Source organism: Leptonychotes weddellii, chromosome 4 (assembly GCF_054177405.1).
Source record: "Leptonychotes weddellii isolate Sample4059 chromosome 4, ASM5417740v2, whole genome shotgun sequence".
Classification (NCBI taxonomy): domain Eukaryota; kingdom Metazoa; phylum Chordata; class Mammalia; order Carnivora; family Phocidae; genus Leptonychotes; species Leptonychotes weddellii.
This window is the reverse complement of record NC_138372.1, coordinates 157,471,950-157,485,721: the sequence shown is the minus strand read 5'-3', so window position 1 is coordinate 157,485,721 and position 13,772 is coordinate 157,471,950. Positions and strand designations below refer to the sequence as shown.

The window sequence follows — 13,772 nt, the reverse complement described above, 5'->3', positions numbered from 1 at the left end:
CACGTAGCACAGAAGAAAATAGTAGCAGAGGAAAGTAAGGAAAATACACATACTCTGATTTTCCAATAAATTAACACACGGAAGCAGTACCTACTAAAAGAACAGTATACAGGTAAAATCTGGCAAAGATTGAAAATTTGTTAAAGTTACACAATTAAGCACCATGACAAAAAAATAAACACCGAAGTATAATATGAATCTCATACTGTAGGTTACTCCTGCTAAGCTCTAGGACTGGACTGCTCATCAAAAAGCACACAGGATGTATATTTTATCCCTGACTGCTAATAATGTCAGGAACTAAAGTGAGCCTCTTAGGACATTTATCATTCAGCTTCATGGTGCTTATCCTTTTTCACCAGAATTAAGGTGACAACAAAGCTGCAAGGACCATCGCCATGACAGTGGTTGGACTCTTGATCATCTCTTATTTGGAGAAACATATACCTGAAAATAGATTTGAAGATTTCTTGAACCAAACTGGTATCCATCCTGTGGAATCTGAAGCCCCAAGATGGGACTACAGGTTTAATTTTAAACAATCACATAAACATTAAAATACACAGTACAGAAACGCACAGCATTACCACTGTTCATTCAATACCAATTCAAAGTTTCACTCTGAGAGGCATAACCCCTGCTCGACTAGTGAAATGGCTTGAGAAGCAGAATATCAGTAATAAAATGATTCTTAAATCAACTGCTGCCATGACTTGCATTACTACTCAGTTTCTGGCACATAGTAGGCACTCCTATTGTGAATGAATTAATCAATGACCAGCCTTAAGCATGTTACTCAACTATTCTGCATATTTTAAACTTTCTCTATATAAAAATTGGCTTTCTCTGGCCTAGTTTCTCAACTTGTCTGAAACTCTAACAATGACACAACCAGTAAAAAGATGCTTCCATTTCACGTAAAAGTCACAAAGACAGAGAAGTTATATATCATGATCCCCATGTTGAGGCTCATTTGACTTTCATCTTAAGATTACATACCACTTCCTCAGGAAGGAGTTCCCCAACCCCCTAGCAGTATTATGCTCCTGAGTTAAGTCTCCTTGAACACTTTATTTTCCCTTTGTTGCACACACCACAAGTCATTACATAAGATTGCTCTTTGTTAAATGTTTGTCTCTCTCTCTAGACTCCAGACATCCTGAAGGTGGTGGTCATGTGGGCTTTGGTGACTGACCTATTTCTTGCACCTAGAAGTACCTAGCACATAGGTATTTAGTAAATATTTATTCAGTGAATGTTTGAAAACAAGAAGCCCCCTGTTGAGAACAATGAAAACAACGGTGCCCCTTCAATATACTCAACTAATAAAAGCTTAGAAATCAGGGGAAAAAACATTAGGTCATCAGGCGTAATGTTCAGAACATCATTGTTCTCAACGTGAAAGTGAGACAAGTTCTTCCCTGGCGGTCCCAGTGAGAAAAGAAGTCACTGTACCACTGGGTGTCTGGGTGCCATTTCACAGGTTTCAAAGCACTGTCGTCATGTGTGTGCTTCATGACTGAGTCTCCAAAGAGTTCAGACACAGCTCTCTGTGGTTTGACATGAATGTTCTAAAGAGTTGTGACAGGTATACACCCATGTATGCTGGAAGTTTTAATAAAGGGCTTACAGACTGTGATTTTTTTTTTTTTAGGGATCACCGCATTATATTCCCCTCTATCAACTAGCTGGGACAAAATCTTAATTTTTTTTATTTTTATTTTTAAGTTGAAGAGCACTGAAAGAAATACCGATTCTAAATAAAATCTTTCACGCATTGTAGAATATAGTAGCTCTGTTTTCGCAGAGGACAAAGAAAGGCAATTTGAGAGCTTCCGCTGCATGCCAAAGGGACTTCCCAGAGATTGTTGGTAAATGGATCCACACCCCTAAGGTTCCCAAATAAACTTCTAAAACCTTTTCAGAGGTGTGTGACCTTCAGAATCCTGTGAAGGTGAGAGTAGGAGAGAGACTTCTATTTAAACAATACACTCTAACGCTCCATGATGATTAAAAAACATTTTTTTTTTAAATTTCTATGATTACATGAAAATTCAACAGCGAAACCACAGGGTAGGGTCAGAATTTTGGAAATGTTATAGAAATGGAAGTACTACTTGCCTTTAAGAAAGATCTTGTTCTACCTTTTTAAGGAATATGTTTGGAAGTCTGAGTTTGCAAAAACCCAGTATCTTAGGTTGCCATCAAATTTAGGAATGTCAAAGGTTTGATACATAGTATCTAATCTGCTTCACATAATAATCTTATGAAATAGGCAGGCCAAGAATTTTATAAATGAAGAGCATGAGGTTCCTAAAGGTTACGTTTCTTGACCCACGATCATAACTTAGAAAATGGAAGAACCAAGGGTAGAAGAGTTGGAAGAGTTTCCGATCCCTAAACCACTGCTATTCCTAAAGAACTGTACCATTCCAGCCCTTCTCAAGCTGCTGTTCATTCTTTACCCCTCACTGAAATAAGCAGTAAGATAACAATGTCCATAACTTCTAAGTATGTAGAGTGCATAGTATATGAAAAGTGTAAAATTATTTCCCTCAAAATGTCGTCATATCCCCACTATGTCCCTACATCTGTGATTCCTAGAGTTTAATAGTGAAAAAATTCATAGAGTTCTTTAACTTCCAAAATCTGTTTTCTTATCTATAATGTACACTGTGCTATTACATTTGCACATCAAAGTTAAAGACAGAAAGGCCTATCAAATAACCTCCATAGGATGTAAGGGTCAAAGCAGGACTGATCTATATAAGAGGCCTAACTCTGATCTTGGTGGCAAACATACTTTATTCTATAAAGTCAGCCTTGTTCTTTTAAGTCAGTGGTCTCCAACCATGGATACATATTAGAATGAGTTTTTTAAAAAACACTGGTGCCCCAATCCTGCTCCAGAAGTGAAATCAGAATCTCATTAGAATAGGGACAGGCTGGTTCTGAGGGGCAGCGGGAGTTGAAAACTTCTGGTCTAAGTGCTTTTTGTTACCCACTTTCAAATGCCCCAACACGAGATCACTTTCATATTTTCCTATGGAAGGAATATTCACAGTCCGAGGACTAACAGCCACAGTGGTAAAAAAAAAAATCAGACTTTTACAAGCTGAATGAGTTTACTACTTCTTGGATATAAGCAGATATTCTTAAGTCACAAATCCTATACTTAATAAATACTAACCACTAAAAAAAAAACTAAAAAAAATTGTTTTTAAAGTTTTTTTTTTTTGTTTTTGTTTTTTTATTTGACAGAGAGAGAGAGACAGAGAGAGAGGGAACACAAGCAGGGGGAGGGGGAGAGGAAGAAGCAGGCCTCCCGCCGAGCAGGGAGCCCGATGCGGGGCTCGATCCCAGGACCCTGGGACCACGACCCGAGCCGAAGGCAGACGCCCAACGACTGAGCCACCCAGGCGCCCCCAAAAATTTTTTTTTAAAAACAGAGAAAGAACTTCATGTAACTATGAACATATAATTATGTAATGCTCATTTAAGTATAGCTTAAGTAATAAACCATTTTTAAAAATTTATCTTCTACTGAACAGTAGCCAATCTTCTAAAATATTTGATTTTTGGCATTTTCCCATAGATAAAAGTAAGAAAAGGCAAATAAAGAAACCAGAAGTACAAGACACCCTATTACACAGGTATCTGAAATCAGTTCAAAGGGGAGTTTCCACTGCTCAGAGGACAAAGGACTTCTCAGAAATATTACTGCAATCATATTGCTCATTTCTTACTCAACCCAGTACTGCTGAAAAGGATGTCGCTATGTTCCCACCTTAACTGCCTTATGTGTTGTTCCTGTGACAGCTGGAGTCAACAAAAATAAGTTTGGCTTCTGGAAAAACTAAAATGTCAGCCTTCTTTATTTTTAAACTTGCTCTAAAACTCTCCCATATTATCTGATCCTATGAATTTTGCAATAGCTGCATATTAGTTAAAGCTGGAGAATGAGTAACTAAGCCTGGTCTAAATTGTATGCTGCAGCAAACATAACAATAAAAACATGTTCTATGCAATTTTTAGCGTTTTACAAAAATCTACTCACATTCGAAGGGGGCTTACACTAAAGATTTCAAGACCAAAAAAAAAAAACCAGCAAGAAAATCTAAAATAGATGTAATATTCTAAATAAACCTAGGTGACCTAGCTGGGAAACTACTTAAGATTCCTTTTCTATAAACTTCTTAATTAAGAAGAAATTAACGGCCGCTACAGTAATGATAAGGAAATATTAAAGGCTAGAGAAGAATTTTGATGATGTGTTTCTGTTTTCAGGTCAGTGAGCTGTAACCAAATATTACCAGGTGAGTGGTATAAACTTACATGACTTATTGCAGATTGAACAGCCTTTACATAATGGCTTAGTTCCCGATCCATCATGGCCAATTCAATCATTGCCTTGTCCATACTGTATTCACTACTCACTTCAGCTGCAAGAAAAAGAAAGCAATTACTGTTTTCCATTTAAAATGCCATCTCTGGAAAAAGTTGTTCCAATATAATCCTTACTAGTCAATGATCTAAACAATTTTGTAAAAGGTATTGCATATTTTTTAAAGACCTCCTTAACATAGGCCTGCTTCATTCAAAATTCTGAGAATACACCCAGTAGAAGAAAGCTCAAAGGCTGGAGTGGAAAAAAAAAGTAGACTCAGACTTAGGAGTCTGAAGCTGTGCCACTTAGTTGTGTGATCATAAATCAACCACTACACTTCTCTCGGCTTCCGTTTCCTTTTTAGTTTTTCCTTTTCAGTTAAAGCAGCCCGGCCATGTATCTGCACATGCACCTCACGGGATTATTAAAGATCAAATAAGAAAGATTTCCATTTCTAGTACAGTAGCTTATGTGGACCAATTCTACTGAAAACCAGAAAAACACTCAGTTAAAATAAAGGAAGGACGGGAGGGAGGGAGGGGAGAGGGAGGGAAGAAAGGGAGGGACAGAGGGAGGGAGGGAAGGAGGGAGGAAAGAAGGAAGGAAGGAAACTCCTTAAAAACAAGAGAGTTACAAGACAGTTAGAAACAACCAGGGCAAAATCTAGAGAAAACATAAAAGCAAGGCAGAGCACAGAACACCACAGTCACATCCCTCCCCCACGCCAGCTGGGTCTCTAACTCCTCAGATTACAGAGGAACCAAAGTAATGCCACCCAGCTCCTCCAGGCTGCAGCAGGGTTGGCCTTGGCCACTGAGCAGAAAACAGGTAAGAGAGAAAGAAAACAAACCTGTTTCTGAAAACCTATGGCCACAGGCCAGCTGTCCTGGGTTTGCTGCCTGGGTTCCCCTCACCTGAGTGGTCCGGGGAACCCAAGCCCTGATCTTGGTGTGAGGTGGTTTCACTCTGAAATAGTACCTCCAGGCACTCCCCTCTGAAGAAGACATTTTTATCCGAGGCCTCAATTAATCCATACAAATAATTGTGAAGGAGAATGAGCAGATTACAGGGGGAAAAAAATAAAATCAACAGAAAAACCTTACAAACCTTAAAAAACACAAGAAAACAAGACACCAAGAGTAAGAATCAGCAGAAACAGATCTACAAATGTTTCAGATATTGGAATTATCTATCAGAGTATGAAACAATTATGCTTACTACGTTTAAAAAATTAAAATACCCTTGCGTAACAGGAGACTATACGGAGTGACTACCAGATTGGAAAAGCAAAGAAATGTTCTTAAGTGCTTTTAAACTTTTTTTCAAGCTCTAAGTATAGGGGAAGATCAAGAACACGAAATAATACAAATTTTAATATTAAAAAAGCTGAATGAAAAGAATTTAGTAAAATTGACTTAGTCACATTTGGGAATGCACACACTCAAAGATTCTCCATTCAAATACCTTAGCTCAGACAAATGTCAGGATTTCTTGTCTACTCTACAGAACAATAAGACAGATCATCCCAAAGTCAAGAAATAATATATGCACTTACATCTGGCTTTTGAAAGTGATTGTCCTAGACTTTAAAATTATGCTTCAATTTTACAATAGTCAATTATAAACACATTTCAGAAAATATCTCCTGGATTAACTTGCTTCTGGTAGATGTCTCTTGGCTTATATCACCCAGACTTCACAGACTGTATATATATATCCCAATATAAGGTTTTTTGTTTTTGAGGAGGGGGAAGGGGGCAGTATTTACAAAGAAAAATTTGTATTTACATTCCCAAAATTAAATACAACATTTTTAACAAAATAGTGTATGAGAAAGGACTCAAGTCATATTACAAATAAAACTGTCAGACCATCAATCACAGGTCAATGTTGTGAAAATGTCCAAATGTTAAAAAGGGAGACAAACTGTTTAGGTGTTGCTGATAGCAACATGTATCTGCTATGCATACAGCAACTGTTCGTTAAAAATCATATTAATTACTTGATGATCAGAAAGAGAATTTTAAGCAATTTATATCCTAATATGATGGTTTGTGACTTCCATAAAGGCAGGCATTTTACTGTATTTGGTTAATCTGTGGAAATCGATATAATGTTGGAAATCTCCCTCTGGAATTAAATGAGTTTATTTTTGAAAGCACATAAAAATGTGCTTTTGACATTAAAAATGCTATGAAAAGAGTTTGCAAAATAAAACAAATGGGATCATGGTTCTCATTATCAAGGTCCCAAGGATGCTAGCAAGACATGAACCAGATGGCAATTTCAAATTACAAGGCCAAGGAGACCTTGCCTGCAAAGGAGAAAATGAGTGATGGCTGGGTCAGGTTTGATGGCACGAAGCCTAGGGCAAGAATCTTTGGAAGTCACCTGGGGCTTCCTGCAGCCTCAGCGAAGGCTCCAAGGCCCAAGAATGTTGGGACAGGCTGAAGGACCTAAGTGATGAAGAGTGCAGCCAGAGGCAAGAGGGAAAACACCAGAAAAGATCAGGAAGCTAGTCCTGAGAGGAACTGACACTCACGCCCCACCTGGATGTGAGCCAGGTCAGGTCACTTCTGGTTAAAGTCAGTGTCTCCGTCCACCACAGAACAGGGCTGGAGACCAGAGACCTATGAACTAGAAGGAGTCCCACAGCAAAAGGAATCTGTAAGACAGACCATGAGAACGTACCTATCGAGTAGCAACCTTACATTTTAAGATTCTTTCGGTGATTCTTGCTGTTCTTCTTGTTAACCTTTATTTCCCTATTGCAATAATAATCTCTCTTAAAACCATGATTTGTATTCATGTTTCAGAAACACCTGGCTACGGAAGGCATAGGGAATCTGTGTCCTGCCCTACTAAACAATCAAGGCGAGGGAAGAGCATGGTGTTGCATGAAAAAGGCAAACAGGCCAAATAAATCCCCGAAGGATTCAAGAGGAACTGGGAATGAACACAGACACAGGGAGTTGGCTTTTGACTAAAAAGTGAACTGGGGATGGGGTGGGTGTAGAGGGACTGACCAGTCAAAGTTTCCTTGCCCCTTTACTGCCCAAAATATAATCCCACTACCAAAATTCCCCCACTCTTATGGGAAAGACTTCCTAAAAATCTATACCAAACTAAATCCTATACATCCTTCAAGGGCTGAACTCAAGCCCTACCTGCTTTTAAACCATGCCAGCCTAGAAAGATCTCTCCTCCTTTCCTTAATTTATCTTAACAACTATACTTGATACTTTGGCACTTTCAACCATAAACATTCTTAACTTCTTATGTGCATTTGTCTCATTTCTCCAAAGAGATTTTAACCCATTTGAGGGCAAGAATGATGCTTTAGTGATCTTGGGAGCTAATGAAGAATTACAGCATCTCTTCCTTCAATGTTCTCACACGGCATTATTTAATAAATTTAAACCTTCACCAAACTATAAATTGTCCTGCCTCAGAGATCTATTGAATTAAAGTGTAATGAAGGCATTTGATATAAACTCATTCGCCCATTATATTTTCATGGAGATTTTTCCATCGGAAAAAGCTTGGCTACCAGCACGTGGGGGGCAAGGGAGGTGGGGGAAGAGAAGCACACAAATAATGTTAATATTCACAGAATGACAATCCCGGAGAAGAAATTACTACTATACACAAAAGCTGGCATTACAGGAGATCGGTGCAGCTGATAAAGCATGGAGAGCAGTAACGACGATGAAAAAAAATACATAACGATAACAGCTGTAACTAATAATTAGTAAGCGCTTTATTATGTGCCAAGACTATACTGAGCACACCATTTACAGTAAACCTCACAGCAACTCTTTTATCTGCACTTTACCAACAAGAAAAGTGAAAAACTGAGCAGCTGAAGGAACCTGCTCAGCACCACAGAGGTAGTGAGGGGCACAGGGAGGCTGCCAACTCAGGCTTTCCAGCGGCAGTTTGCACACTTGCCCGCCTCTGCTGACAGGTGCGTAACCACGAGGAGAAGGACAAGCACCTCCAACTCCTCCATGAATATCCAGGGAACAAACCCTCACTGGGGAGAAAGTCTTGGCCCCCAGCCTCGTCATCTCAGCTCCTTGGTAGTCCATTCCAAGTAAGACACCAGGCAATGTCATGCAACTGCTATCAGACCTGGTCCCATAAAAGCTCTTCCAAATTCCTTACATTGAGGAAATTGATAACAAAAAGAAAACGATTCTTCCCTTTTAGGAGACTACGAAATTTTAATGGTGGTGAAGAGAGCAACTTTTCACATCAGCAAGGCCAGCTGGAGGGGGTGTAAAAGCAACCAAGTTGCCCACCGCATGCCAGGAGGTAAGGAAAGGGACTCTAGCTGCTATGAAATCAAACCCGCAGCAGAGACACGTTCAAGGGGAAGTCTTCGAGTAGCAGAGATCCTTCTGAGTGCAGCCAGTATCGAAACCATTCCTATCGTCTATGCCTCTGACTGCCTCCCCCTGGCCAAATGCGGTCTGGGGAATCTAGGAATATTCACATTTCTTCGATGTGCCATTCAATGAGCATTTATTAAAATCAACCTTCGCTTGTATTAATCAAATGAACCTAAGAGATATACTTGAACATTCCTCTATAAGCCAATAACTACATAGGGAAGTCTCATGGAGAGCTCGGGGAGTCTGCAAGGCCCATGTAACAAAACATCTGGTGCATTAATTAGGAAACTGTTCCAAGAAGTTAGCACAAGAACTAGCTTCAATATATCCCCCCGCCCCGCCCCAGCAAATCAAGTCCAGAGGGCACAGATAATCTCCGATTTACAGGATAAAATTGTAACTGTTTCTGTAAGTATGTCAGCAGCAGGGCTGTCCTCCTTCAAATCTGAGCGTCTGTGCCGAGGGATCCTGCTTAGCACCATTCCGAATACTACAGACTGTTAATAGTACCCGAAGAACTTTAAAAATGTTATTTAGACCAGAGAGGGCCAAAGAATGAAACCCATTTTTATTTTTATTTTTTTAATTTTATTTATTTATTTGACAGAGAGAGACACAGCGAGAGAGGGAACACAAGCAGGAGGAGTGCGAGAGGGAGAAGCAGGCTTCTCACTGAGCATGGAGCCAGATGTGGGGCTCGATCCCAGGACCCTGCGATTGTGACCCAAGCTGAAGGCAGGCTTTTAACCACTGAGTCACCCAGGCGCCCCGAAACCCATTTTTAAAAGACGATTTCTCTTTCATTTTTCTTTTTCCTGTTCAGTGGCAAACCTTAGAAGAATAATGACAGTCACTGAAGGACGACTTCTTTTTAGACTCAAGTGCTCTGACATTTATAGAATATAAAGTGTCTGAATGGATGCAGTTGGCCTGTGTATGATTTCCCTAAAGTCAAACAAACCTATAATTATGCAATCTAAGCAGCCACGCTATTCATTAGACACGTCATCTGTTACTCAATGTCAAAACGCACTAACAGCAATATTCTATTACTATTCCCTGTTTGAAGTGTTGAATAAGGCATTAAAGTTACATGATCTGTACAACACTAAGCAGAAATGGGTGATTTCGTGTTGCAATCACTTCAACTTAAAACAAAATTCATGAGGCTCCAATGAGAGAAAGGTGATAGCAGGAACAAGTTATAAAAGCAAAATAGTAACAATCAATGCTAGTTGTCTCGAGTATGAAAGACCAGGGCAAAATGAGGCCAAGAGATAGGTATGAGAAAGAAATGGAAGGGAGATGACAAACTAGCTACTTTTACAGATGCAGACTCATGTGAGGCAAATGCCAAGTCCTCTATTTATAACCAAAAGATACAGGTAATAAGCCTATAGCAATATTAATTCTTGCGTAGCACAGCATGGACTCATGAGAGTTTATCATTCAGGGTGAGTTCCAAGATTGTCTAGGGTCTCTTCACATATTATTTGCTCAATATCATGCTATTTTAGGCCAATGGTTAAAAGTGAGGGAGCAGAAGATTCTTTATCTTGGCTTCTCCAAGTCCAGGTGGGCATGGTCAGTAGACCAATCAAGCTCTTGTTCCAAACCAGCGACCAGTTCCGCAGAAGGGAAGGGAAGGGAAGAGATGCAGCTAAGAGATGCAGCCTGTAGACCAACTATTCTAAATAAGGCCCCTCCCTAGCCACAGCTGCCTAGAGCTGCAGCTCAAGGCATCTGCACTAGAGAGAAATAAAGTCTCTTCCCTAAGGCCCAGTTCTGAGGTTTGGGAAACATAGCTGAAACAGGGCCAAGCACATGTAGTACCTAGTAGAGCCAAGCAAGTTCTCTTAGCAACCCCTCAGGTCCTCAGTAGAACTGCCTTCAGTGAAACAGACATGAAAAAGAGGACATTTTCCCTCCTCTTTCCCCTAACATGTCCATACACATCTGGGTACTACCTCTACACGACCAGATGTCTTTTTGCTTCGCTCTGCTGTTCTCTATGATCTCAGCCACAGATCCCTTTCCTGAATCCTCCCTAATCTCCAGAAGAGGACCAAATGCTTCATGTCTTATAGGTCCATAAAACTTCCCTACCTTTACAACTAGGACACGTGTGAATGTGTGTGTGTTAGGGGGGCATGCCCTTAAGACAAATTTCATCTACTTAGCCCTTCCAACTTTTTTTTTTTTAAAGATTTTATTTATTTGAGACAGAGAGAATGAGAGAGAGAGAGCACATGAGAGGGGGGAGGGTCAGAGGGAGAAGCAGGCTCCCTGCCGAGCAGGGAGCCCGATGCGGGACTCGATCCAGGGACTCCAGGATCATGACCTGAGCCGAAAGCAGTCGCTTAACCAACTGAGCCACCCAGGCGCCCTAGCCCTTCCAACTTTTGGTTCCTGATTCAATTATATAGTTCTGTCCCTGGCCAAGTCGTTTCCTGAAATCTGTCCTAAACAAATAAAAACTGCAGAATCTGGTGTTCTTTATTCTACGAAGTCATATGGGCATGTCTGAACAGGAACAATACCAATTACATATAGTTGATTAAATTCAACTCCACGCATTTGATCAATAAAATGCCGGACTAAGACAAAGCAGCCATTTAGTGTTCTTCTAGGGTTACTGATTCCAATTCAACATGAATCACACACCTAGAAGGATCTGATAAATATCCACACCATAAAGTACATATGTCCATTTTGGCAAGGAGCAGGGAAGAAAACAAGGCAGGGAATTGCCTGATTGGATTTTAAATTTCCTAGAACAGATGGAACGTGGAATAGAGAGATTTTACTTTTTGAAACAAATCTCTTCCTAATCTCTTCAGAGATTCTTCTATATTTTGTAAACAAGAAATTTCGTCTTTCAGGATGAACTCAAACAAATGACAGTATAAATCATACCTTTCCCTCCCTCCACAAAAAAACAAAACAAAACAAAACAAAAAAAACCCTTCCTCTCTTAAAATACAGCTCCAACTATCTCTAGCAACATATACCTACATACACACCTACCTTTGTGAGTGGGTGTGTGTGTATGTTTTTCCTGGCAGCCTAGTATTAAGCAATCATTATATATTCATCAGGAGTCAAATTTAATGACTTACTCACTGCTTGAGCAATATTTAATAGAAACTTGTTACTTCTCACTACACTGTACTTTAGCCATAATTATTCCTCCCCACAGATAATAGTGTGGAGGAAAAGTAAAAACCAAATCCACATTCTATAACTGCCTCCCACCAGAAATAGTAGTGAAGAGTAGAACAGAGTTATGGTACAAACTGGTACGCAACTATAAACGCAGCAAATATGGGGGAAATCTTCAAGAAATATTGACCTTTACAATCCTCTTTACCCATCCATACAATTTTCTTGTCAATAATACAGAAGAGGCAAGTTGTATAATACAGGAACTCAAAAAGCCAGCTCTGGAGTCAGATTATATTCAAATCTAGGCTCTATTAACTTTCTAGCTATGTAGTCTTTGATCAGTCACCGTATTAGAGTTTCCTCTTCTGTGGAATGGGTACAATAACAGTATTTAACTCATAAAGCCAAGATAAGGACTAAATGAGAAAACACAGACAAAATAATCAGCACAGGGCCTGGCCCATGGTAAGCACAAACAAAATGTCTGTCATTATAATTACTGCTGAATGGAAAACTACTCTGCAAATGTAATTAGCCTAAATGCTGAAAGCATTTTACTCTTAGAACCAAAAGGTATCAAGTGAAGGTCACCTCCTTAACTCTCTCAGCTGTTTTTTCTAACTTGAGACCAAAGCACTAAGTTGAACTCACAAAACCGCAATGCTCAATGAGAAGCTCTGTAAACCTCCCCCTACCAACTCATGTCCAGAAGCCCATTTACCTAGTATATGCTTAAGTACTTACTATACGCCAGGCAGAGGGAAAAAATGCATTCAAGCAAGGAGCAGCTACTCCTGCCCACAGAAGGTAGGAAAGGTTTAACAGGTGAGGGGATAAATTTGTACCGTATCTTGAAAGATGAGTAGGTGTGCACCAGATGCTCACCAGACTGAAGTAGAGGCTAAACAAATGCTCTCACCCCCATCCACAGAGGCTGAATCCGAGTTTAAATTCTCAAACAAAAACATTGGGGATGAGAAAAGAGGAGAAAGATACAGATTAAAAAAAAAAAAAGAACAAATCTTCACTGAATACTGACAACGTGCACTTTGAACATACTACTCATTCTATCCTTTGTTACAACAATATGAATTAGGTGTTATTAAAAGTAATTCAAGAAGGAAACGGATACTCATAGAGGTTAAATCATTTGCCCCAGGTCACACAGTTAATACATGGTGACATTAGGAACTGACCTCAGGTCTAACTTTAAAGTTAGCAGGGAAAGCACAAGCTATAAGGGTCTGAATTACTACACACCAGTAAATAATCCACTCATGCAAAAGTCCCGGGGTAATAAATGATCAGTTCTCTAGATAAAGGAATTCTCCTAAACATTACCTTTTTGTAAGAGAGAGAGAGAGCCAGTAAAATTGACTTACATAGTTCTACCCCACAGTAATGGAGACCATCTTTCATTATATAGACAGGTATTTCCTTAAAACATATAGTTAATATTCCATAAACCACCATGGTAACGGATAACTCAAAATATTGCTTGAAATAAATTCTATGAAGGATTAGGTTCACAAAATCATAGAAACGGTCTCTGGATACAATCTAGTCTCTACTAGTCATCAAAAGCACTATGAATCCCAGGCTATGGGTAGCTACCATTTTAAAACATACCCACAGGGCCGCCTGGGTGGCTCAGTGGGTTAAGTGTGGGCCTTTGGCTCAGGTCACGATCCCAGGGTCCTGGGATCCTGCATCAGGCTCCCTGCTCAGTGGGGAGTCTGCTTCCTCCCCTGCTCCACCCCCTCTCAAAAATAAATAAATGAATAAATAAAATAAGTAAAGCATGTGGTTGAGAATTAAGCACA

At 39.7% G+C, this 13,772-nt stretch overlaps 1 protein-coding gene across 3 annotated transcripts in view; it reads right to left on the bottom strand.

Moving 5' to 3' along the window:
• NSMCE2 (NSE2 SUMO ligase component of SMC5/6 complex) overlaps positions 1 to 13,772 on the bottom strand; it is a 197,897-nt gene that overhangs the window by 155,292 nt on the left and 28,833 nt on the right. For all 3 annotated transcript variants that reach the window (XM_081816537.1, XM_081816538.1, XM_081816540.1), the window contains one exon: positions 4,336 to 4,442. In XM_081816537.1, coding sequence (XP_081672663.1) covers positions 4,336 to 4,442 — 107 coding nt within the window. The remainder of the gene's footprint in view (positions 1 to 4,335; positions 4,443 to 13,772) is intronic.